Raw genomic sequence first — 26529 nt, 5'->3', positions numbered from 1 at the left:
GGAAGTGCCCCTGCAGGAGGTCAGGGACAGGAAAGAGGCATTTTTTGACCCTGACAAGCAGTAGACCTCAAGGAGACTAGCAGCAGAGAAGTGGGAAAAGGTTGCTACTTCCATTATTAGCTGCAAAAAGAGGACAAAAGCAATATGACAAAAATAGGAATTTTTGCCTTTAGTTTTATATATATTTTCAAAGCAACAATAAATAATTGTTTCTCAGGATGTGGCCGATGCTTGCAAGACCGCATTTATTGCCTACCCTAGTTGTTCTGAGAAGGAGGTAGCGGAGCTCCCAATGAGTGGCATTTCCAATGCCTGGAACTGGCCCACAATATTCTAATTAAACTTACTGGGCTACAGGGAAAGAGCGGGGGAATGGCACTAACTGGATTGCTCTTACAAAGAGCCGGCATGGGCTCGATGAGCCAAATGGCCTCCTTCTGTGCTGTAACCATTCTATGATTCTATGTCCTTGAACTGCTGCAGTCCTTGTGTCAAAGATTCTCCCATGATGTTGTCAGGTAGAGATTTCCAAAATTTTGACCCAACAGCAATGAAGGAATGGTTATATATGTTCAAGTCAGGGTGATGAGTGATTTGGAGATGATGGTATTCTTATGAAATTGCTGCCCTTCCCGGTAGTAAATGTCATGGGGCTAGGAGATGCTGTCGGACTAATCTCAGTGAGTCACTGCAGTGCTTCTAGATAGTACATACCGCATTTACAATAATATATCAGTGGTGGAGGGGATGGATATTGAGCTAGTTCCCCCTTATCTATTCTACTAGTTACATCCTCAAAGAACTCCAATAGGTTTGTCAAACATATTTCACTTTCATAAATCCATGTTGAACTGAATGACCTTCCTCATCTGTTATTATCTTGCGAACTGATGTTCCACTCAACAATGTGTTCTGCTCACTGACACTTTAAACATCACAACAGCCCTCGGGGAGCAAAGGCTTTCCAGGTACTTTGCAGCTATATATTTTTCAGTGGAATGATCAGTCTACTTTTCTATTTCAAATTTGGTAACAGCTTTTAAAATATTTATCATGCTCACTCTCATGCATTGCTATCAGTTTATCTTTTTAAAATCACCCATGAATAATGGACAAAGTGGACCTTCTAGTACTACCTTTCCTTTGAAAGCTCAAATCAAATGTATTAAATGAAAAAAAAACTAAACCAGACAAAAATTATTATGTGAGTTTTATTCAGACAGTGATATCTGTAAGTGCTAATTACAGATTGCTCAAAACCCTCTTGGTGGTAAAGCAGGTTTGGCTGAGCTGGAAGAAGGTCCTAGACGTGAATAGGATCCGGTACCACTGGTAATGGCTTGGTACGCTGAATCATCCTCCTCATTCCCTGATAGCACTGCATTTCGTAAATTGGGCATCTCTGCAAAGGGCAAGTAAGCTTCACCTAAAACCATTTCAATAACAAAATAAAAATTATTTTCCGTTAGGAGACGCAAACATACTAGGGGTAATTTTATGAGTCTGCATCTGTCAGTGGGGAGCCTCACCTGCCAACAGCATAAATTGGAAATTTGGGCATCTACTGCCCACCAGTTTCTGATCATTCATTTTAATGGTTGGAAAATTGTAGGCCTTTAGCACCCAAACTTCCCACTTGCACTGCCGGTGGGCAAGGTTCCCTGTTGACTGCATGGACCATAAAATTACACCGACTGTACCATTAAAACAAACTGTACTCTTGTGACTAATGTTGCAAGGAACAAGAGATCAGATGAAAATATATACATTTTGAAATTACACTGTGGTGTGGTATTGTACGAACACTACATGCATTTGAATGAAATTCCTCTTTCCTAAATGCACATGTTAACATGTTTATAATATACAAGTATCCTGCAGCATAATTTCTAGGCCATAGAAAAGAATAAAGTTTGGTGACTGGATGAGTTCTTACCTCCACTGCCCTACCTGCAAGATCATTCCAGGTATGAATCACTATTTGACTGAAGTAGTGCCTCCTGAGACCAGTCCTGAATTTGCCTTATACCAGTTTATACCTATGCCCCCTTATTTTGCTGCCGTGGCCCAACTCAAATTATTTTTTGGGATCAACTTTTTCTATTCCACTTTTATTCTTATAAACCTATAATTCCGCTTCATTCACTTTCTTTCAACATTAACTTGCATTTATATAGCTGTCCCCACACACAGGACAACATTACGGAGCAGTTTACAATAAGGATGAAAGGGATATGGTGAGTACCATGCATGGGAAAAAGGGAGGGGACCAGGATGGCTGGGATAGGGAAACAAAGGCATGGCTGAAGAGCAGCGTTTTGAGAAGTTTTTGAAATGGAGAGAGGTAGTAAGGCAGAGGTGACTGGTCAGAGAATTACAGAGGGCAGGAGTGTAGTGGCTGAATGAGTGGCCACCAGTAATGGAGCAGAGGGAGTGAAGGGCGAGGAGACATCTGTTGGCAACTTATTTGTTAAGCCCGATCCTGCCTTCACTCGACGTCTATCATACATAACAACTGCTATGCTCACTATCCATTACCTTCTGATGGCACAAAAAATAAGAGTCAATTGTAACTTGTAACAACTACTCCATTTTAACATTAAAAATATCTGTAACCCAGGATAAATTATTTTTTGCTTTTGAATCATACTAGATTCCAAAATATTAGAAAATGTACCCAAACAGCGTCTAAAAATCAAAATTTCTCAGAGCTGGGAGCATGCTTCCCGATCCCCAAGAAATAAATGTTGTGCTTTCAGTGTTCACATCCCCCTTCACAATTTTTTAAAGCTGACATTGCAAAAATACACTTTCATGTGCTTTAGGAGTCAGCCTTGGCTCAGTGTTAGTACTCTCATCTCTGAGTCAGAGGGTTGTGGATTCAAGTCCCACTGCTAATATTTCAATGCAGTACTGAGGGAGTGCTGCATAGTTGGAGGTATCATCTTTTGGATAAGACATTAAACAGAGACCTCATCTACACTCTCAGGTGGATGTAAAAGATCCCATGTCACTATTCGAAGAGTTCTCCCTGGCGTCCTGGCCAATATTTATCCCTCAACCAACATCGCTAAAACAGATTATTTGGTCATTATCTCATAGCTGTTTGTGGGACCCTGCTGTGTGCAAATTGTTTTTTTTCCTCAGTTGTCAGTTTGTTTTGAGTTGTGTCAGTTTTTTTGAAGATGTTCGTCAGCTTTTTGAAGTTTTCTAGATTGATGTGTACAGGCTTAATAGGTCAAAATGTCAGTGAGAAATGGCATCCCACTGATGGAGAGTTCTGTGGGGCATTGGAAATTCTAGGCCTACAATTATGTATTTTAAATGAAGCAGGATATTTGTTTCATAAGAACAGAAGAAAACATGATTTTTTTGAAACAGGAAGAGCTAATTGGGCCCAAAAGCTCATCCCTTTTTGATGGATTTCAGCCTTACCTTTCAATATTCCTCACTCTCTCTCCAAAAGCATGTTTAGCTGTCTCTTGAACCCATTTATATTGTTCACTTCATTGGCCTTCCAAAAGTATATTACCCTTTGTGTAACAAAAACTCTCAGCGTGACTTTCCTTCTTAGTCCTTAATGTTTAACTTATATCCTAGTGCCATTGTGAACAATTTACCTGGGTCAGGTTTATCATTCCCCTATATTATCTTGAAAACTTTCATTTTTTCACTTTTTCCCAAAGAGAATATGTGAACATTTAACATACAAATATGAACATTGTTTTCTTTTTATTTCCACATTGATTCATGTTTTTCCTCCACATTATTTCATATTGTCTTGGGTGAAGCAGCCTGCAGTCAGTTGAAACTGGTACCCTGTAATATCTGAGAACTATGGGCAGCTTTAGTGCCATCGTCTTACCAAATGGGAGCCCAGCATCTCTTCTATGTGCTTCTGTTTCAAAGAATGTTTGATGTTGTTCCCAATGTTTATCACAGGCTGCACAGAGGAAATTGGAGTCAAAACTTGGGCAGGAACAACCTGTTTAAACAGCATATAGATTTAAAATAATATTAATGCAGTTTAACTCAATACTGTAGGTGCCTTGCGTAACAGTTGTTTTTACTATAAAAATTTGCTAGATTTTTATACTTTATACAAGAATTGTGCAATTACATATTGTTTGAAGATCATTGCTGCAGAGTACTAAAACATGTATTTTTCTTGAGGGGGGGGGATTTTCTTAATTTCTCATTCTCCACTGGATTTCAGTGGACTGATTGCAATTGTATGAAATGAGGGTTATAATGTGGCAGGGAGAATTTGTAGGTTGGAATACATGTCTAGGGCTTATAATCTTCAGTATATGTCTCTTCCTCAGGTTTGTATGGAAATTACAACATAGTTATAGAAACTAAAACAATTTTATTAACAAAATTGCATGTGGCATAATAGGGGTGTGGTGGAGGCAGATTCAATCGTGACTTTCAAAAGGGAACCGGATAAGTACTTGAAAGGAAAAAGTTTGCAGGGCTACAGGGAAAGGGTGGGGGAGTGGGACTTGCTGGATTGCTCTTGCATAGAACCGGCATGGACTCAATGGGCCGAATGGCCTCCTTCCATGCTGTAACCTTTCTATGATTCAATGATTCTATGAATAGCTGATGTGCTCTTTACAACACATTATTGTGATAGACTTTAAACTCAGAGAACCCATGATGAGTACAAATACAGGAACAATTTCACAAAATGGATTTCACAAAGTGGATGTCTAAGGTTTTTGATTATGGCCAAAGAAGTTCTGAAATAATCCTGGCAAAAAATTCCAGTTATGTATTTTCTAAGAGTATGCGAACATAGTTTTTCCCAGCATAGTGCACAGTTTGATCATTCAGGTGGTCTATTGTAGGATGGCGGAATCTGATGAATGAAAGAGAGAAACAATAATGAGTAAAAGAAGAGATATATGGGGACAGAGGAGCAACTGAGAGAAGAGCAGTGGAAGAAAAGAGGAAGAGAATTTTGGCTGGTACTACGTTTGGTGAGAGAGTGAGAGTGTACGTGATAGAGAGAAAGATTTTGTAGGCGCTATATGGACTCCTAAGCCCCGTAAATGGCATCCGAGATGTGCGTGCACACTTCCGACGTGAAGTGCGCAGGCCACCATCTTGGTAATGGTGGTTGCACACACACACCTAACGAACGTCGGCAGCATGCAGAGTAGGGAAATTATGACGTAAATCAGTGTGCAACGCTGATTTAAAGCAGCTGGCAGCATTTTGGAACTCTCTGCTTCGGCCAACGCACTGTCTTAACCTGAACAGGACTTAAACGCATGGAGGACCCCTCACCAGTGCTACTTAAAGGGATCATGTAGGAGTTGCAGGTTAGTTGCTGGATTAGTTATTCTGGCTGCTGGTACAATTGTGCGTGTTTGTGGAAGTTTCCAATACTTGGAGAAAGTTGGATTATTCTATAGAGAGTGGTCTGGCTGGTCTTGCAGTACTGTTAGTGGCATTTAATGTAGTGTGCTGACCAAAGCTGCCTCCAGACATGGGTGGCCTGCTAGGCCTTCCTCTGGGAATTGAACATGACTGGGAGCATGCGGAGAGGACATGCAGAGCAGGACAAGTGGCCAGAAGAGGGAGGAGGAGGAAGAGGAAGTGGAGGAAGAGACAGGGAAGCAACAAGGTAGACAGGCCCTGTCTGCTGGAGCTCTGTGTGATCAGATGATTAATGAGCAATACCAGTAACCTCAACGACACCTCCCCATTCACCAACAGTCCCACACTCCGTATCTTTCCGCTCCCACGTGACCATAAAATCGTCCTCCTTATGATTACACATCGCTTCCTCCCTCAGCTCATCACAAATGAAAATCAACACCAAATACAAATTCATAACAACATTTATAGATTTACACATGAAATGATTCAAACAAACTGATACTTTTCACCCTTGTGCATTCCCTCAGTGCCTGTTATTCTTGTGTTGTTGCCTTTCCTAGTGGTCCTATGAGGTGCATCCCCAGTGGCTGGAGCATGGGTGGTGGAAGGCTGCTGACCTTCAATAGAGGAGAGTGCAGATGGCCTTGGAGGACGACCTTCGAGCAGCTCTGGGCTGGGAAGGCCTGGCTTCAGATTGCACCATCTTGGCCTGGGCTGCAACAGTCTGGCCTGGCTGGCTGCCAGGCAACAGCAAGGGCACTGGCAGAGTGGCAGGGGTGGGAGCAGGAAAGCTGTCATCCTGAGAGAGGGCAACAGGTTCGTGTTCCATAGCACCGCAGCCACTTTCCCAGGGCGGCGCTTCAGCAATCCCGGTGATCTGCTGGAGAACAGATTGTTGGACTGCTGTCTCGCCCTGGAAGCCCCATTTTACAGTGGAACCCAGAGCCATGATAGCAGCAGTCTGAGCTCCCAAACGCAGCGGTCAGACCTTGGATGACAGATGTTTGTACTGCATTGGAAGCTGTGACATTGGTCATCAGACGCTGCATCATGGTGGGTTCCACAGGTGTGCTGATGGAGGTAACCACACGTTCCATATGGGAAAGGATGGGCTCCATGTTCTGCGTAAAGCCCTGTGCCAAGTTGGAGCTGGACTCCTCCATGCCCCTAAACATTGTGCGCAAGTTTTCTGGCAGATTTTCCAGTGCACCAAGCACTTGGTGGTGTACGCCTTCTTCTGTAGCCTGGCCCATTCAAATCATTATCTGACTCCTCTGCATCAGAACAAGAGTGCAACCTCGCCCTCCGGTGAGCTGACACTTGTGGTATCCGTTCCCCCCTACCCCGGCTCCTGTGCCCGGTGTCTCACCACGTGCAGATCCCTCCTCTATCCTAGCCTCTAAACTATGCACAGCTTCAGTCTCTGAGCTGGTGGCTGCGAGCATAAGATTGAATGATGGTGTGTCTGCATCATCACTGTCATCTTCTTCTGCCTCTTCTAATTGTGCTGGTTCCTGGGTACCAGAAATGACAAAGGGACATGGGTTGAGTTGTGGAGTGGGGAGAGGAGAAAGTAAGATGTGCGTGCTGACACCATCAGCAGCACATGAGTCAGAAAAGATTGTGGGCTGAGGGAGAAGTGGGAAATGAGAAGGAGAATTAGGTATGCAGAGACCCTCCTCATCGATACCTCCAGCACTGCCAGTGGCTATGGCCGCAGCGATGGCGTGCCCAATGATCGACAGCACTATCTCCTCCATGGGGGTGAGAACATGTAGGCGTGCCGGTCCTCCTCCAGTTCTTTCCTGCTGGCTACTGTTGTGCACCACCTTCTCCTACAAGAAAAAGGGAAGTGTGGCAGTGAGTATCCTGCAAAATGTATGTGTGATATGGTTGTCATGGTTGAATAGCTGCCAGTGTATGTGACCTGTGAGTTGTGGGTGTGCGGCTTGCAAGAGTGGTAATGTGTGAGGGTGAGATGCATCATCTGATTCGAAGGGTTGTGTACTGATGGAAAGAGTTTGTTGGTAGGTGGGTGATGGGGGAGTGTAGTGCGTGGTGCAGTTGGTAGGATATGCCACTTGACAATTGAAGTCACTCACCTTGACCACTTGTGTCAAATCATTGAACTCCTTCCTGCACTGCATCCTTGCGCGTGGTGCGATGCTCTTGGCATTTACCTCGTGCGTGACTTCCTCCCACTGCCTCTTCAGCATATTTCTGGAAGGCCTCCTGCCCCCCTCTGCAGATATAGGATGCCCCTTGATCTATCCATGTATTCCACTAAGGCCTCCAGCGCACCGTCCGAGAACCTTGGTGCCACTCTCTCGCAGGTGCAACAATTCTTTAATATCTTCCAGCATCTCTCAAAGGACTTCCTGCAGCCACAGGGCACCTCCCTTTTAAGAGGTGCAAGCTGCCTTTAAGTAGTGCTAGCTACTCCCAATATTGGGGCCCCCTGCTGGTGCATGCAGCCAATTAACAGCGCAGGCAGCGCTGGCTGCACGCAGCAATCATTTAAATTATCAGGCAGCACGTAACATTCGTGCTGCCTGCATCGCTACAATTGGGCACGGGTTAATGCGCACCGCGATCCCAGCGCCTGTTTTCATGGATTATCCAATATAACCCCCCCACACTCAAGAGTGTTAAAGAGAGAAAAAGAAGGGGATGAAATGCTGGAGAGATATAGAGATCATAGGAGAGGTATTCCTCTCTGCGCTAAAATTAGCAACTGTGGAGTAACTAACAAACTATTCAAATCTGGAGAGAAGCACGAATTAAGAATGTTAACGCTGATCTGTATTTTCCTCTGATGTCTACACTGAACTCTGAAGATTTAGTGAAATCTAAAAATCAAAGCAGCACTGAACCCGTAAGAGACTTCTGAAGGGTCAATTAATATAGCATGCACTGATTTCATCTGCGAGTTAAGCAAAAGGGGCATAAGTATTAGTTCCACCTGACTTGTCCTGCATGACTCCATCACTTAAATGCTGTGTTTATTTTCTAGCAACGTGGTTCACAAGTGGATAGAGATGCATAGATGTATTTTGGTTGTTAAAGCGGCAGGAACAGAAAGAGGAGATGCAGCCGAGGAGCGCAGATTACATAACAGGCAAATCAATCATAGCATGCACTATTCTAGGAAGCGGATCTACTACAAATACAACTACCTGCACCTGATAGAGGAGCAGTCGATCAGCAGGCTAAGTAAGGAGGCCTGACATCTGTCACTGAATAACGGAAGACCTGTGTACTAGAACAATAACGTACCAATAATGCTCAATTAAAATAATTTCTCTATTTGATAATCTCCTAAACACTTTGGTAAAGATGAAGTTGTTACTACCTCTTTAAGACCATCTGCACTCACTGATCACACACTATGCCCCAATTAGAAGATAAGCCAAGTATCACAGTGGTCTATAAACAGTTTCCCATTCTACCTTCTTCGCACTGCTGAACTGTGCATAAAATATACAATGCAGGAAGCATGTCAGCAGGCACTTGGCTCTCACTTTCGCAATCTCCTTACTCTTGATATATGTTTCCAATATATGGTACAATATTTTTATACAACTGAATAAATATGGGAGCCAGGATCTCTTGCCCTTTCTCCACTGATTTTTCAGCCTAAGTGGGGAGGGTGGAGCCAAATTTTACACCCCCGGATTTTTCACAGGTAGGATTTAGCAATGTACAATATGCCCATCGACATGTGGGCTGGTGTATTGGAAGCAGATACAAATGAGGGAAATACATCCCCTGACATATTTTCCAACATTTGCGCTGTTACCAGCTAGTCCCTGGCATCCTTGTTACTCTGTTGGCAATGTGGTGGGGGGGGAATGGGGAATGGTTCAACTTGTTTAGGCTTTTGTGCAATTGATAGCAATTTTAAAAATTCTGTCCCCATTTTTAAAACTCTGCCCCATTCTGGGTGGAGTATCCAGTGGAAGCCGGACAGTTTGACCCAGAGGCAGGAATATCAGCCAGGGTTGGGACGCCTCTTGATGGTGGGTGGAAGTCCCGACAGGCTGGATCAATGCCCCAATTCGAACAAAAGTGGAAAATCTAAGTCGTGGTATCTTTGGAAAAGACTGTGTCACCGAACGCCCAGTGTTTTGACTCTTCAGCTGACGGAAATATAACTTTGAGTTATATATACTTATTAAGAATATATGCTCTCAGATGGGAAAGTATTGGGAATTTAAAAGATTGGGGTGGATTTTAACCCAGACCAGGTTTCAGGTGGGCAGGGCAAGTGCAAAACACACCCACTGGCATAAATTTCAGGCTGGGGTATTTTAACTCCTGGGCTTCATCTGACCAGCAGGCTTCCCACTCAATTGCATCGGGAATGGGAAGCCTACTCATTTTCTGGGTGTGATTTCCAGCAGGCCTTCAGAGGCTTATTTACAGCAGGAATGAACCTCTTAAACAGAAGTTGTGTTCCCTTCTGGGAGATTGCTCTGTGAGTTTACTGCATGAAGATTTTCTGCAACAAAGAATTGGAAGCAACTGGACACAAAGGAAGCCAACCGCTGCTGAAAATCCAAGAGCTCTCTCATTTTGAGTGTTGGAATTCATGGGAGAGGTTATGTATTGGTCGGCCTTGTTAAATAGGGCATTGGTGATCTGCTTGATGCGGATGACATCCCCTGTAACAGCCTGGAAGAAGTCTGAGGCAAAAAAGTTAAGGGTGGTGGTGACTTTGACAGCCACTGGCAAAACATAGCCACCTGGGCCAGCAGGCAGGGGGTCCTGTTGCAGGAAGCTGCATAGATCAGTGGCATCCTGCCTGGAGAAACACAGCTTCCTAATGCCCCTCAGTGCTCCTCAGTCATATTCGGGAAACTGATTCTTGGCCCATAGAGCCTGTAGGGTGGGGGTACAGCCTTCTACGAGCACCCCTTCTCTTCACCTGCTGTCTTCTAATAGGCCCACCTGCTGCTGTCCTGGTTGTTAAGGCTGCTGCTTTGCTGCTGCTCCTTTTCCTTCACCTGTTCCTCCATCTGCTTCATAATGAAACAAATATGGCACCCGTTATAAGCTGTGAGAGCTTAATCAGGGTGAGTAAGGCCAAAAAAGACATAAACAAGCAGTCTCCAAGCTTAAAAATCCCTTGGAAATCTACTAAGCACACAGATCCCCATGATCTGAGTGCCTGCAGCTAAGTGCCTCTTTAAATAATGCTTCCAATGAGTAAGTCAGTGCCTGAAGCTAATCCCATAAGATGTTGCTTAGCGGATTGGCCGCTGGACGGGGCTTCTACCCCACCCGGTTAAAATCAATTTTAATTAAAATACTAATATCAGTAATGGTGGCCATGAAACTACCGGACTGTCGTAAAAACCCATCTGGTTCACTATTGTCCTTTAGGGAAGGAAACCTGCCGTCCTTACCCGGTCTGGCCTATACGTGACTCCAGACCCACAGCAATGTGGTTGAATCTTAATTGCCCTCTGAAATGGCGTAGCAAGCCACTCAGTTGTAAAATCTCGCGAAAAAAAGTCATAATTAGACTAAAACTGGACGGGCCACCCGGCATCGGACCACTAGGCACCGGACACGACAAAGGCAAACCAAGCCCAGTCGACCCTGCAAAGTCCTCCTCACTAACATCTGGGGACTTGTGCCAAAATTGGGAGAGCTATCCCACAGATTAGTCAAGCAACAGCCTGACATAGCCATACTCACAGAATCATACCTTTCAGCCAATGTCCCAGACGCTTCCATCACCATCCCTGGGTATGTCCTGTCCCACCAGCAGGACAGACTGACCAGAGGTGGCGGTACAGTGATATACAGTCAGGAGGGAGTGGCCCTGGGAGTCCTCAACATTGACTCTGGACCCCATGAAATCTCATGGCATCAGGTCAAACATGGGCAAGGAAACCTCCTGCTGATTACCACCTACCGCCCTCCCTCAGCTGATGAATCAGTCCTCCTCCATGTTGAACACCACTTGGAGGAAAGCACTGAGGGTAGCAAGGGCACAGAATGTACTCTGGGTGAGGGACTTCAAAGTCCATCACCAAGAGTGGCTCGGCAGCACCATTACTGACCGAGCTGGCCGAGTCCTGAAGGACTTGGCTGCCAGACTGGGCCTGAGGCAGGTGGTGAGCGAACCAACACGAGGGAAAAACTTACTTGACCTCGTCCTCACCAATTTCCCTGTCGCAAATGCATCTGTCCATGACAGTATTGGTAGGAGTGACCACCGCACAGTCCTCGTGGAGACGAAGTCCCATCTTCGCACTGAGGACACCATCCAACGTGTTGTGTGGCACTGTCACTGTGCTAAATGGGATAGATTCAGAACAGATCTAGCAGCTCAAAACTGGGCATCCATGAGGCGCTGTGGGCCATCAGCAGCAGCAGAATTGTATTCCAGCACAATCTGTAACCTCATGGCCCAGCATATTCCTCATTCTACCATTACCAACAAGCCAGGGGATCAACCCTGGATCCAATGAGGAGTGTAGAAGAGCATGCCAGGAGCAGCACCAGGCGTATGTAAAAATGAGGTGCCAACCTGGTGAAGCTACAACTCAGGACTACATGCATGGCCAACGGATCAGATCAAAGCTCTGCAGTCCTGCGACATCCAGTCGTGAATGGTGGTGAACAATTAAACAACTAACGGGAGGAGGAGGCTCTGTAAACATCCCCATCCTCAATGATGGCAGAGTCCAGCACGTGAGTACAAAAGACAAGGCTGAAGCATTTACAACCATCTTCAGCCAGAATTGCTGAGTGGATGATCCATCTCGGCCTCCTCCCGATATCCCACCATCACAGAAGCCAGTCTTCAGCCAATTCGATTCACTCCACGTGATATCAAGAAACGGCTGAGTGCACTGGATACAGCAAAGGCTATGGGCCCCGACAACAGCCCGGCTGTAGTGCTGAAGACTTGTGCTCCAGAACTAGCTGCGCCTCTAGCCAAGCTGTTCCAGTACAGCTACAACACTGGCATCTGCCCGACAATGTGGAAAATGGCCCAGATATGTCCTGTCCACAAAAAGCAGGAACAAATCCAATCCGGCCAATTACCACCCCATCAGTCTACGCTCAATCGTCAGCAAAGTGATGGAAGGTGTCGTCGACAGTGCTATCAAGCGGCACTTACTCACCAATAACCTGCTCACCGATGCTTAGTTTGGGTTCCGCCAGGACCACTCAGCTCCAGACCTCATTACAGCCTTGGTCCAAACATGGACAAAAGAGCTGAATTCCAGAGGTGAGGTGAGAGTGACTGCCCTTGACATCAAGGCAGCATTTGACTGAGTGTGGCACCAAGGAGCCCTAGTAAAATTGAAGTCAATGGGAATCAGGGGGAAAACTCTCCAGTGGCTGGAGTCATACCTAGCACAAAGGAAGATGGTAGTGGTTGTTGGAGGCCAATCATCTCAGCCCCAGGACATTGCTGCAGGAGTTCATCAGGGCAGTGTCCTAGGCCCAACCATCTTCAGCTGCTTCATCAATGACCTTCCCTCTATCAAAAGGTCAGAAATGAGGATGTTCGCTGATGATTGCACAATGTTCAGTTCCGTTCGCAACCCCTCAGGTAATGAAGCAGTCCATGCCCACATGCAGCAAGACCTGGACAACATCCAGGCTTGGGCTAATAAGTGGCAAGTAACATTCGCGCCAGACAAGTGCCAGGCAATGACCATCTCCAACAAGAGAGAGTCTAACCACCTCCCCTTGACATTCAACAGCATTACCATCGCCAAATCCCCCCTCATCAACATCCTGGGGGTCATCATTGACCAGAAACTTGACTGGACCAGCCATATAAATACTGTGGCTACAAGAGCAGGTCAGAGGTTGGGTATTCTGCGGCGCGTGACTCACCTCCTGACTCCCCAGAACCTTTCCACCATCTACAAGGCAGAAGTCAGGCGTGTGATGGAATACTCTCCGCTTGCCTGGATGAGTGCAGCTCCAACAACACTCATGAAGCTTGACACCATCCAGGACAAAGCAGCCCGCTTGATTGGCACCCCATCCACCACCCTAAACATTCACTCCCTTCACCACCAGCACACTGTGGCTGCAGTGTGTACCATCCACAGGATGCACTGCAGGAACTCCCCAAGGCTTCTTCGACAGCATCTCCCAAACCCACGACCTCTACCACCTAGAAGGACAAGAGCAGCAGGCACATGGGAACAACACCACCTTCATGTTCCCCTCCAAGTCACACACCATCCCAACTTGGAATTATATCGCCATTCCTTCATCGTTGCTGGGTCAAAATCCTGGAACTCCCTTCCCAGCAGCACTGTGGGAGAACCTTCACCACACGGACTGCAGCGGTTCAAGAAGGCGGCTCACCACCACCTTCTCAAGGGAAATTAGCGATGGGCAATAAATGCTGGCCTCGCCAGCGACGCCCACATCCCATGAACGAATACAAAAAAATTTGAGGTCCTAATTACATCATGGGACCTTGATTTGTATACATTCATGATGCACCCTCCTGCTTTATTGAGATACCAAGATGAAAGACCAAGGCCTATACTGCAGTGCGCCATCAGGATTGAAAAGAGTAAAAAGGGAGACTAGACAATCTGTGATTATTTGATGCCAAGAATGAAGAAGATAGAATAGGAAACTGTTAATAGACCACAGTGATGCTTGGCTTATCTTTTAATCGGGGCACAGTGTCTGATCAGTGAGTGCAGATGGTCTGAAAGAGGTAGTTACAACTTCATCTTTACTAAAGTGTTTAGGAGATGGCTGTATGGAGAAATTATTTTGATTCAATGTTATTGGCATGTTATTGTTTTAGTACACAGTCAAGTGCACAGATCTTCCACTACTCAGTGGCAGATGTCAGGCCTCCTGACTGAACCTGCTGATCGACTGCTCCCCTGACAGCAGCAGGTAGTTGAATTTGTAGTAGACCCGCTTCCTGGAATAGTGCACGCTGTGATTGATATGCCTGTTATGTCATCTGCACTCCTGGGCTGCATCTCTTCCTTCTCTTCCTGCAGCTTTAACAACCAAAATACATTAATGAAACAAAGCTGAGTGGGAAAACAATTACCACCAAGGGAAGAAAATAAAACATTGCTATTAGATAATTAGACCACTTGATCTTCCATATAACTGATCTATCTCTATTTATCCACCGCCTTTTCCTTCTCCTCTTCCTCCACCTGTCAATCCATCTATCGATCATCACTACACCCTTTCATTCAATCATCCATCTATCTATATCTATATCTATATACATTATGAGCCAGTGTTGGTCATTTATGTTGATCATGAATCTCAAGCTAATGGCAGTTAATTGACAATTTTTTTTCTTCTGGGTAAATATGTTTAGGATTTTGCAATTTTGTGATAACCAACCACTGCATTAATATTGTTTCAGCAGTGATATAATACCTATTTTCTCACATCCAATCAAGAAAATAAGTGATGTAAGATTTTTAATTATGAAACAGTACAGTCTTTTTGTCCTAGTAAGAATCATTGCCTGGTTCACACTGTGGATGGATTTTGATGCTTCATAGAAATTGCATCCAGCTCTAACGATGATAGAAGGTGTTTCAGTAATATAATTCAAGGTGGGTAAAGATGCTTCTAGGCTTGTTGACCTACCACTCATCTTGCATCCACGGCTTCCGGAGATATTGTGTTCTTCATGGTTATGTTTACAACGGCACTTAGCTCTCCAGGTGTTTGGGTCAAAGTTTCTTCGCTTTCTCAGCCAGAATTCACCTACGTCTTCGGGGCGGGAAGGGATGAAGGCATAAGCCCTGCACTGACAGCCATTCACCACACAGGGCACTCGAACACTGGTACCTGTTGAGAAGAAATAAAGAGCACTAGTCAATGCAGCAAACCACAGAGAAAGGTTTGGAATGTTCTATATTAGTAGGCTCAGCCTGTATTTCGGAGACTCTATTGCTGGTGCAGTCTTGCTGAGCAGGAGTGCAGATCAGAGAACTGGGCACAGCAGCCAGCATACTCATTTTGCAGTGCTCCTGATTTCCCAGCCGTGGCCAGAAGAATTGGGCAGGCTGACTTCTGCGCCTGATTCTCCGATTTGCGCTTCCATTGAGTGAGACACCAAGCTGGAAGTGCAGTCTTGTAATTATGGGGCCAATAAGGATCAATGTTGTTGGCCAATACACCATGTGACTTCTTGAGAGGATTACTAGGACAGTTGCTGCAGAATCTATCATACAATATATCACATTTTATTTAACTTTTTATTTTTTTATTTTACTTTTGAAGGTCCCCCCAATGGCTCAGGTGGTAAATATACCACACAATTTGGTATTGAACCAAGCAGGGCAAGGAAAACACTCTGGTATAATCTTGGACTGTGCAGTTAGCTGCTTATAGCTGGGGCAGCAAAGCACTACAACTGAACTCAACACCTTTGGGTTTGGCAGGTTAAAAGTTAGCCAGTGCTGCTGCTGAACAATATCTGGTTACTCCTGTTGGGAAGTGTATGTTTGTGTATGAGTGTGAGAGTGAGTGTGAGAGAACACTAATTTCCTTCCCCTACCTCCTGTGAAAAAAAATCAAACATTGCTATTAACATCTCTAGAAACCTGAGATGTGAATGGCTTGATAACAACTGTTATGCTGAGATCTGTAGTGAACGCGAGTTGATCATTAGACTTGAGTAGAAGAAGCAGCGTTCATGCTACCTCGTTTTACATTCTGACAAAAATAATCAATTTGGATATAGAATTCTGTTCCATACCGGTAAAACGTTCATGTTCAGCGAGGAGGTGCCCGCAAAAGCACTTTGACTTTACTCCAACTCGGATGCAATCCCATTTGTATTCAGGACATCTCCATCCAATATAGATCCCTTTCAAAGCAACACAATCATCAATGCATTGGTTACAAATGTAATAGCTGGACTATTAGCTGCACACTTACAATGCAGGTTGTGAAAATACCTTAAAGCAATACTGAAGAGTACCAAAGCATTCTGTGATAAGTTTCAAGTGAATGTGAGAAAGGAGAAGAGGTATTCATGTCCAAAGCATTTTTCCTTAATAGACATTGAAAAATAACATCCCTCTCCTTCACATCAAAAGTTACAATATTAGTACTTATGAAAATACAAGGCTGAAGTTGTTCTCTCTGGTTAACAAAGTCAACCTCCTGCTACCCTGCCCAAATATATGTATTAAGCTAAGGTGTAGAACAGAACCCCACTGCACCAGTACGATTTTGCATCTTCACATCAAGGGGAAGATTTCCTTTACGCCGTCCGTGCTGCAAAATTTTGAACACATTTATTAAGAACTAGTTTACAATTTTCTAAATATAGCTCACACAGAAATCTTCGCCCCAATTGCTCATCTGACCTTGAGGCTACCAGCTTAATGCCCAGACCCTCATCCCTGGTATCATTCCAGTCTTTCTCTTCTGCATCCTTTCTAACACCTTGACATCCTTCCTAAAGTGTGGTGCCCAGAATTGAATACAATACCACAGCTGAGGCCTAACCAGTATTTTATAAGGTTTACCATAACTTCCTTGCTTTTGTACTCTATGCCTCTATTAATAAAGCCCAGGATCCAATCTGATTTTTTAACAGCCTTCTCAACTTGTCCTGCCACCTTCAAAGATTTGTATATGTGCTCCGCCGGGTCTCTCTGTTCCTGCATCCCCTTTAAAATTGTACCATTTAGTTTATATTGCTTCTCCTCATTCTTCCTACCAAAATGCATCACTTTCACACTTCTCTACTTTAAATTTCATCTGCCATGTGTCCGCCCATTCCATCAGCCTGTCTGTGTCCTCCTGATGTCTGTTACTATCCTCCACATTGTTTACTACATTTCCAAGTTTTGTGTCATCTGTAAACTTTGAAATTATACCCTCTATACCCAAGTCCAGGTCATTAATATATATCAAAAAGAGCAGTGATCCTAATACTGACCCCTGTTGAACACCACTGTATATTTCCCTCCAGTCTGAAAAACAACCATTCACCACTATTCCCTGCTTTCTGTCCCCTATCCAATTTTGTATCCACGCTGCCACTGTCCCTTTAATCCCAGGAGCTTTAATTTTGCTAACAAGTCTATTATGTGGTACTGAAGCTGCTGCACAAATAATTTGCAAGTTGTTGCAACTCAGAGGCCAATTAAAGGACTACTTCCAAGGTGGAACACAGCTAATAGATCACACTGAACTTTATCCAGCACAAAAGTTTCCAAGATATTCAATCAGGTGAGTGACATAATTAACAAAGTACAAAAGCACCGTGAGAAAAATCTAGACGTTTAACTCACACACTTCAATTTGGTCAAATGCATACTTAGCATCTGGTGGTGTATGGACAAGGTTAATTCATGGAATCATAGATTCATAGAGTACAGAAAGTGGCCATTCAGCCCATCGTGTCTGTGCCGTCTCTTTGAAAGAGCTATGCAATTAGTCCCACTCCCCTGCTCTTTCCCCATAGCCCCACAAATTTCTTCTTTTCAAGTATATATCCAATTCCCTTTTGAAAGTTACTTTATTTTTATTCGTTCATGGGACGTGGGCGTCGCTGGCGAGGCCGGCATTTATTGCCCATCCCTAATTGCCCTTGAGAAGGTGGTGGTGAGCCGCCTTCTTGAACCGCTGCAGTCCGTGTGGTGACGGTTCTCCCACTGTGCTGTTAGGAAGGGAGTTCCAGGATTTTGACCCAGCGACGATGAAGGAACGGCGATATATTTCCAAGTTGGGATGGTGTGTGACTTGGAGGGGAACGTGCAGGTGGTATTGTTCCCATGTGCCTGCTGCTCTTGTCCTTCTAGGTGGTAGAGGTCGTGGGTTTGGGAGGTGCTGTCGAAGAAGCCTTGGCGAGTTGCTGCAGTGCATCCTGTGGATGGTACACACTGCAGCCACTGTGCGCCGGTGGTGAAGGGAGTGAATGTTTAGGGTGGTGGATGGGGTCCCAATCAAGAGGGCTGCTTTATCTTGGATGGTGTCAAGCTTCTTGAGTGTTGTTGAAGCTGCACTCATCCAAGCAAGTGGAGAGTACTCCATCACACTCCTGACTTGTGCCATGTAGATGGTGGAAAGGCTTTGGGGAGTCAGGAGGTGAGTCACTCGCCGCAGAATACCCAGCCTCTGACCTGTTCTCGTAGCCACAGTATTTATATGGCTGGTCCAGTTAAGTTTCTGGTCAATGGTGACCCCCAGGATGTTGATGGTAGGGGATTCGGCGATGGTAATGCAGTTGAATGTCAAGGGGAGGTGGTTAGACTCTCTCTTGTTGGAGATGGTCATTGCCTGGCACTTATCTGGCGCGAATGTTACTTGCCACTTATGAGCCCAAGCCTGGATGTTGTCCAGGTCTTGCTGCATGCGGGCTCGGACTGCTTCATTATTTGAGGGATTGAGAATGGAACTGAACACTGTGCAATCATCAGCGAACATCCCCATTTCTGACCTTATGATGGAGGGAAGGTCATTGATGAAGCAGCTGAAGATGGTTGGGCCTAGGACACTGCCCTGAGGAACTCCTGCAGCAATGCCCTGGGGCTGAGATGATTGGCCTCCGACAACCACTACCATCTTCCTTTGTGCTAGGTATGACTCCAGCCACTGGAGAGTTTTCCCCCTGATTCCCATTGATTTCAATTTTACTCGGGCTCCTTGGTGCCACACTCGGTCAAATGCTGCCTTGATGTCAAGGGCAGTCACTCTCACCTCACCTCTGGAATTCAGCTCTTTTGTCCATGTTTGGACCAAGGCTGTAATGAGGTCTGGAGCTGAGTGGCACTGGCGGAACCCAAACTGAGCATCGGTGAGCAGGTTATTGGTGAGTAAGTGCCGCTTGATAGCACTGTCGACGACACCTTCCATCACTTTGCTGATGATTGAGAGTAGACTGATAGGGCGGTAATTGGCCGGATTGGATTTGTTCCTGCTTTTTGTGGACAGGACATACCTGGGCAATTTTCCACATTGTCGGGTAGATGCCAGTGTTGTAGCTGTACTGGAACAGCTTGGCTGGAGGGGCAGCTAGTTCTGGAGCACAAGTCTTCAGCACTACAGCTAGGATGTTGTCGGGGCCCATAGCCTTTGCTGTATCTAGTGCACTCAGCCGTTTCTTGATATCATGTGGAGTGAATCGAATTGGCTGAAGACTGGCTTCCGTGATGGTGGGGATCTCGGGAGGAGGCCGAGATGGATCATCCACTCGGCAAGATGGTTGCAAACGCTTCAGCCTTGTCTTTTGCACTCACGTGCTGGACTCTGCCATCATTGAGGATGGGGATGTTTGCAGAGCCTCCTCTTCCCGTTAGTTGTTTAATTGTCCTTAATACTGAATCTACTTCCGCCACCCTTTCAGGTAATGTATTGCAGATCACAACAACTCGCTGAGTAAAAACATTTCTCCTCATTTCCCCCCCCCTGGATATTTTGCCAATTATCTTAAATCTGTGTCCTCTGGTTACTGACCCTCCTGCCAGCGGAAACAGTTTCTCCCTATCTACTTTATCAAAACCCCTTGTAATTTTGAACACCTTTTTTGAACAGAGGTGTAACATTTGCAATCCTGCAGTCCTCTGGCATCACTCCCATATCCAAGGAGGATTGAAAGATTGTGGCCAAAGCTTCTGTCATCAGCAACCTAGGATGCATCCCATCTGGACCAGGTAACTTTTCAATTTATGGTTCTTCACAGATTCTATTACATTCCACATAGAACAGTGCTGCATTGTTAGAGGTGCCGTCTCTTGTATGAGATGCAAAACCAAAGTCCTATCTGACTGTTCGGATGAGCATAAAAGGTCTTATGCCACTTTTTTGAACAAGTGCAAGAAGTCCTCCCAGTGTCCGAGTCAACATTGCTCCTCAACCATCATCACCATCAAATAAAGTAACTGGTCATTCATCTAATTTTCTGTTTGTGGGACTTATCTGTATGTAAATTGGATGCCATATTTTCCTACAAAACAACAATGACTACACTTCAAAAATAATTAATTGGTTTTGAATGTCTTTGGGACATCCTGAGGATGTGAAAAGTGCTAGAAACAGACAAGTTCTTTCTTTCTTTCTTTCTTTCTTTTTCGTTGTGAAATTTAATTCAATAAACCTAGCCATTTATGGCTAGCACAAGAAAAAAATGACCACGAAAGCTACCAGATTGCCATAAAAACCCATAAAACCCCATCTGGATCACTAACACCCTCAGGCAAGGGAATCTGCCACCCCTACCTGATCTGGCCTACAAGTAATACATACTTATGTTTTTGACAATGCGCTCTGAAGTGGCTTAATTGTACAAATAACCGCTATGAACTCTCGGCATAGCTAGTAATGAACATCAAATGTGGCCTTGCCAGCATCTCCCGCATCCCAAGAACAAATAATAATTAAAATTACCTGTTTGAAGGGCATCCAGCGCTGCTTCTCTCTCAGGATCAAAAAGTTCCTTCACCCGAGTCCCAAATTCCTCTCTATGCATTGCTTTGGCGACAGAGATGAGCTCAGCCTTTTCGGCTGGAACTATAGGTTTTACCGTGTATCCTGTAAAAGATAATTGAAGGAAGCCTCTCATCAGATAGACTTTTTTTTTGTTCCACCTACTGTGAATTTGGTATTTTAAATAATTTTTATTTTTCCTTTATTGAAAAACCAAGGTGAAGGGCCAAGACCTATAGTGCTGGAGACAACCAAGGTTGGAAAGAATAGAAGACAATATGGGTTAAATGAGGAAGCAGTGATTAGGTGACACCAAACTTGGAATTTAAATGTCTGAAAATTGTAAGAAGAAGGGAAGGATATGGGTTTAGAAACATTAGTGCTTTTTAATTTATATGGTAAAACAAAATTGTTCCAAAAATCCAGTTAGCTGACAATAAGATCAAATCCACCTTACAGTCATGTAAACATTTTAAAAATAAATCTCCACAGTTGCAATTTGGGGAAATTCCTTAAAATCTGTGCCAAATAATTTTCTAAGAATGTGAAGAATACGAAGAGGCTTTGAAAGCTGCCTCAGTCTGAAACTCCACTGGACTGAAAATTGCCCCAAGCAGTCAGGTGACCAGCTGGGTTCTGGGGGAGAATGGTAGTGAAAGTGGTTTTGAATGTTCAGCTCGACACTGACATGTACGTGTGTCACATTTCAGTCCCTCAGTCTCTCATTCACTCTCTATAAGTGGGGAACTAGACAAAAATGGGGAACGGTGTTTCCAATAGAATTTCAAACTTTCTTTATGTGAGCCCAAAGTATGTAATGCTGGAACATTTCTTTAAGGAAGAAATATCATATTCAATTTTAAGAACATATAAACATCAGAAATAGGAGCAGGAGTAGGCCATACGGCCCCTCGAGCCTATTCCGCCATTCAATCAGATCATGGCTGATCTTCTACCTCAACTCCACTTTCCTGCCTGATCCCCATATCCCTTGATTCCCTCAGAGTCCAAAAATCTATTGATCTCAGTCTTGAATATACTCAACGACTGAGCATCCACAGCCCTCTGGGGTAGTGAATTCCAAAGATTATATTTTCCTGTTAAAACTAATTACAATATTCAAAGACCATGGGCTCAATTTTCAAATGGAGCCGGGAAGGGAGCGGGGGGTCAATTTGAGGTCGGGAAGCCTATTAGCACGGGTTTTCTGGATGTCCTTACGATTTTGACGTAAGGACGTCTTTTATTTTTTTTATCATTTTCCTGTCCGACTGACCGGCTGATTGACAGGCTGGTCTCAGTTGGACAGGAGACCAGCCAGGGAGAGCACGTCTGCAGATAAGTTTGCGGGTAAGTCTTTGATCGCTTGGATGGGGTGGGGGGAATGGGGGGCAAAGGGCATGGGTGGGCAAGGGGCATAGGTGGGAAAGGGGCACGGTGGGCATAGGTGGACATGGGTGGGCATAGGTGGTCACGAGTCATGGGGGATGGGATCAGTGGTCAGTCACGGGGGGGGGGGGGGCGGAACCGGGGATCATTGCAATTGTTGAGGGGGAGAGTCAGGGTTGGAGGATCGGGGTCGGGGGTCGGAGGATTGGGGTCGAGGTCGGAGGATCGGGGTCAGGGTCGGGGTTGGAAGATCGGGGTCGGGGTTGTAGGATCGGGATCGGGGTCGGGGTCAGAGAATCAGGGTCGAGGTCGAAGGGGGAGGATCAGGGTTGGAGGATCGGGGGTCGGAGGGGGAGGATCGGGGTCAGGGGTTTAGGGTCGGGGGTCCGTGATCGGGGGGGGGGGTCCGCGATCAGTGGGGGGTGTCCGCGATCAGAGTGGGGGGGTCGGTGCAGGTAGGCTTGTTGGGCCTGGGGGAAGCACTCCTGCTCTTCCATGCCCACAAGTTGTGCCTTTCCAGCCACTTACCTGTTAGTCTCAGGCCTTCTTGTCTCCTTTCACGAGGCGTAAAACTGAAGGCCCGGGAATCCTGACCCCCCCGGGGTTGAAATGGGGAATTAGTTAAAAATGGAGGCCTGACGCCTCCTTGAAAGGTTTCAAGGCCCGACCCGCCTCCTGGGAGCGGGGTGGCCACCTGCCCCTCATCCCGCCCCCGTGAAAACTGGAAATGGGTGGGTTGGAGGCGGGTTGGGGGTGGTCTGAAATGGTGGCAATTTTCAATGCCCCCCCACCCCCAACCCACCCGTTTTTTACTTTGAAAATCAAGCCCCATATGTCACTTTAAAAAATATTTAATATTCTTCATCCCTAAGAGAGGAAATTTTCTTAACTCGCTCAGTCTAAATATAGTTTTGTGCAGAACTCCCATGTCAATGGGTTACATATCCAATAGGTTCATTTCTAATGGTTCCCATGGAGGTGAACAAGGGGCTCCCATCCCTATTAACCCAGGCAATACTGAGCTTCTGTTACATTTCAGCACCCAGGATCAGGAAAGATGTCAAGAGGGAGTGTAAGAGGCATAAGCTGTTATCATAGTGACAGATTGATTTATTAAAGGTATTGACACACAAGTCTCCTGTAGTCTTTACAATAATGAGATTTTCAGAGACCTTTAAAAAGGGGCAGTGAGCAAAGACCACTCTACCTTGTTTTTAAATGAAGGTGTGCATGAAGATGGAGTTTGCATTGCAAATTTGCAATAATGTTACTTTTTTCTGCCCCCTTAATTTTTCTTTTGATTGTCTTTCCCATTCACTCTTCTCCTGAAGGCTAAAGTTCACATTAAGGTGCAGAGTGTAGTTCCATGGTATTGCAGCTCTACAGTACCTCACCCAAGTAACTATTAGAATCATAGCAGGTAAAATATAACCTGGGGATGACACAAAATAGTGCTGGCAGATTGACTGCCTGTTATACACCCCGCCCAATTTTCCTGACTTCAGTGGAAAAGATAATTGTGCAGGGTATATAACGGGCAAACTGTTTTGTGTCCTCGCTGATGTTAAATTTCACCCTTAAAATTTTACAGCACAGAAGGAGGCCATTTGGGCCACTGTGCCTATGTCAGTTTTCTAAAAGGACTGTCCACTTAGTCCCATTCCCTTGCCCTTTCCACATAAACGTTTACGTTTTTCTTTTTCAAATATTTATCTACTTCTCTTTCAAAGCTAATATAGATTCTGTTTTCACCACTGTTTCTGGTAGGGCATTCCATGCCTCGGCAACCTTCTGCATAAAAATATTTCTCTTAATCTCTCTGTTCGTTCCTACGGTGATGATCGTATGCTCACCAGTTACCAACTCACCTATTTACATTACCAAAACTCTCATAATTTTGAGCATAGTCTATCAGATCCCTTCATAACCTTTTCTGCTTTAATGAAAAGAGCTCCAGTTTTTCTTGATTCTCCTCATAACTAAAACCTCTCATCCAAGATATCAGCTTAGTGGATCTTATCTGCAGCCTCTCCATGGATATCCTTTCTAAAATAGCACAAGTAAAAGTGGGCACAATATTCTAACTGTGAGCTAACTGATGATTTGTATAGGTTTACTATTAATTTCTGTTTTTGTACTCTATACCCCTATTTATGAAGTCTAGGATCCCATGCGCTTTTTATACACAGTGAGTGTCAGTAAATTAGTCAGCTGAGGGGGGAAGTTGCATTTCCCCTGATCCTACCCTTTTTACTTGACACCCACAGATGTGGGATTCCAGTGGGATTTGCTTGATAACAATTAGCAGCATAAATCCTGGCTCATTTTTCCTCTTCTTATGCAAGGGATGGTGAGGTCAGTTCTAACATCCCAACTGCTGAGATTGGATTAATCACATTTTGAAAATATAAAAACTAAGATAAAAAATGTGAAAATTGAATGAGAAAGTCTGCCCTGGAATTGTTGTAATCAGTAATTCCAGACATGGCACAACTGGCCTCCGCTGCGCACTTATTTCAGCAGCAGCATGACAGGAGACTTTTTTTTAAGAGAGGCTATTCCTGGCAACTTCAGGAGCTGAAACTACCTTAGGATATACACAAATTTGGTGGGGCTACCTCTTGGAAACACTGGGATAACAGGAACATTTTAGAGACTGCTGGTACCTGTGGGATCAATGTACCTCAGCAAGTGTCAGTTGCAGAGTGGAGGGAAAGAAAAATAAAACTCTCAAAAAATTAAGGTGGAGTGCATTTGCTTTGCCTCTTTGGATGCTCCCAATCAACCTACAACTTTACAGACTGAAAATTCTTTCCTTGAAACAAGAAATTCCCAACAACACTGGTTCTTTAAAACACCAGTGTTCTTTGCCACTGTGGGTGGTGTCACCACCTGTACAGTTTTGGAGTGGGCAGTCTGGTTTATGAATGGGTTGTGTGAAAACTTCTGAAGTGACACCAGAGACCATAAAATAGAAGACCATGTTTTCCGTATTTCTATTTATTATGGTGAAGGTGCATTAATTATTAAAGTTCTTTTGCTTTTAAAGAATTTTCATCATCACAAAAGAAAACATTAAAACTCAATCCATGATCCCATCTCCAAACACGTGGGCCCGATATTAGGAGGGCAGCAGGTTGGCAGCGGGGGGGTCGACTGGGCGCGTGGGTAACGCGCCCAGTGAAATCGGGGTGCTCCGCACGCAATCGCAGCTTAATTGAAGGTACTTACCTTGGCTTCCGGGTTTCGCGCTGGAAAGCTGCGCAGTGGGTGGACTGCGCAGGCGCATCATAGGCTGTCAGCTGGAGGAGCCCTATTTAAAGATGGCAGCTCTGAATTTCCACGGTGATCGTCCCGATTCCTGCTATAACTTTTCTATTTTTCTAGGGATTCCACCAATCTCCCTCTGAAAAGGCAGGAGATCGGGACAACCCCCGTGGAAATCTTGAGTCGGCAACTCTAGCTGCAGTTCCTATTCTTTGTATTGTTATAACATTACATGCTGCCAGCCTAAAGTGATAGCTAAAGTGAATCTGAAAGACAGAAGAATTTTTCACATTACCTTTTGGGACAAGCATTGTGTTTTCTTGCTTGGACTGTGATGGTTGATGTGGCACTAGGGCTCGGCTAGGCTCAGGCGCGTTGCCTGCCTTGATTCCTGATGGATGTCCGATCAGGTTGGATTCCTGACCTGCAGCCTTGGGGGTAACAGCGCCCTTCTTTGCCTTTTGTTTTCCTGAGCCTTGACCAGTTGACATTGTACGTGTGTGTTTGAGCTGTATTCGGCCACTGCAGCCAGACACTGGAACATTGACAATTGAAATGGAGTTTCCACTTTGACAGGTACATTTAAAAAGTCATTTACATCAGCAAACATACAATCATCTCTTTTCTTTACGGCTTTGAAAAAAAACCTGTGAGGTTATAAAGTCCTACCTGACTGGAAATGCAAGCATGTGAAGTGGTGTTAATTGGCTGAATCGCACAGTAACCAGGAAACAGTTTATATTGTCAACAACAATGCAGCCAGAGCAATGGGCAGGAAGACTCTCCTGGAGAGCACTGACACTGGTACAGTGAAAAAGGAAAGCAAGTATTATTTTCTGTAGAACAAATCAGAAGAGGTAGCAGATTAGTGGACGGTTTAAACTACACATTGAAGATAGATAATAAAATGCAAAAATGCAGTGTGGCAGCAGGCCAGATAATGTGCATTATGTGTTACAAATGCAGGTCTTGCCTTGGGTACAGTCATTCCTATAAGAGATCTGAGCATCTTACATTTAGGGTGTGCCTGTATTGTCCAATATCTAATGATACAATAAT

At 44.8% G+C, this 26529-nt stretch overlaps 1 protein-coding gene across 1 annotated transcript; it reads right to left on the bottom strand.

The window, feature by feature from the left end:
• Window positions 1-1210: 1210 nt before the first annotated feature.
• On the bottom strand, window positions 1211-26102 carry LOC137327650 (protein FAM221B-like). The gene is made up of 6 exons (XM_067993486.1): window positions 25766-26102; window positions 20776-20919; window positions 16133-16243; window positions 15016-15219; window positions 3866-3985; window positions 1211-1426 (listed from the first exon to the last, which is right to left on the bottom strand). Exons 1-6 carry the CDS (start codon window positions 25959-25961, stop codon window positions 1254-1256), a joined length of 948 nt encoding a protein of 315 aa, XP_067849587.1. The 5' UTR covers window positions 25962-26102; the 3' UTR covers window positions 1211-1253.
• Window positions 26103-26529: the final 427 nt, after the last annotated feature.

Source organism: Heptranchias perlo, chromosome 1 (genome assembly GCF_035084215.1).
Source record: "Heptranchias perlo isolate sHepPer1 chromosome 1, sHepPer1.hap1, whole genome shotgun sequence".
Taxonomy (NCBI): Eukaryota; Metazoa; Chordata; class Chondrichthyes; order Hexanchiformes; family Hexanchidae; genus Heptranchias; species Heptranchias perlo.
Note: the sequence above shows the minus strand (reverse complement) of the source record. Positions and strands in the feature narration are given on the sequence as shown.

Coding starts and splice junctions, on each gene's coding strand:
- LOC137327650 (XM_067993486.1), bottom strand. CDS start 25,961: ATGTCAACTGGTCAAGGCTCAGGAAAACAAAAGGCAAAGAAGGGCGCT. Junction 20,920..25,765: donor CACAATGCTTGTCCCAAAAG/GTAATGTGAAAA, acceptor TATCTTTTACAG/GATACACGGTAAAACCTATA. Junction 15,220..16,132: donor TGAACATGAACGTTTTACCG/GTATGGAACAGA, acceptor TCTTCTCAACAG/GTACCAGTGTTCGAGTGCCC.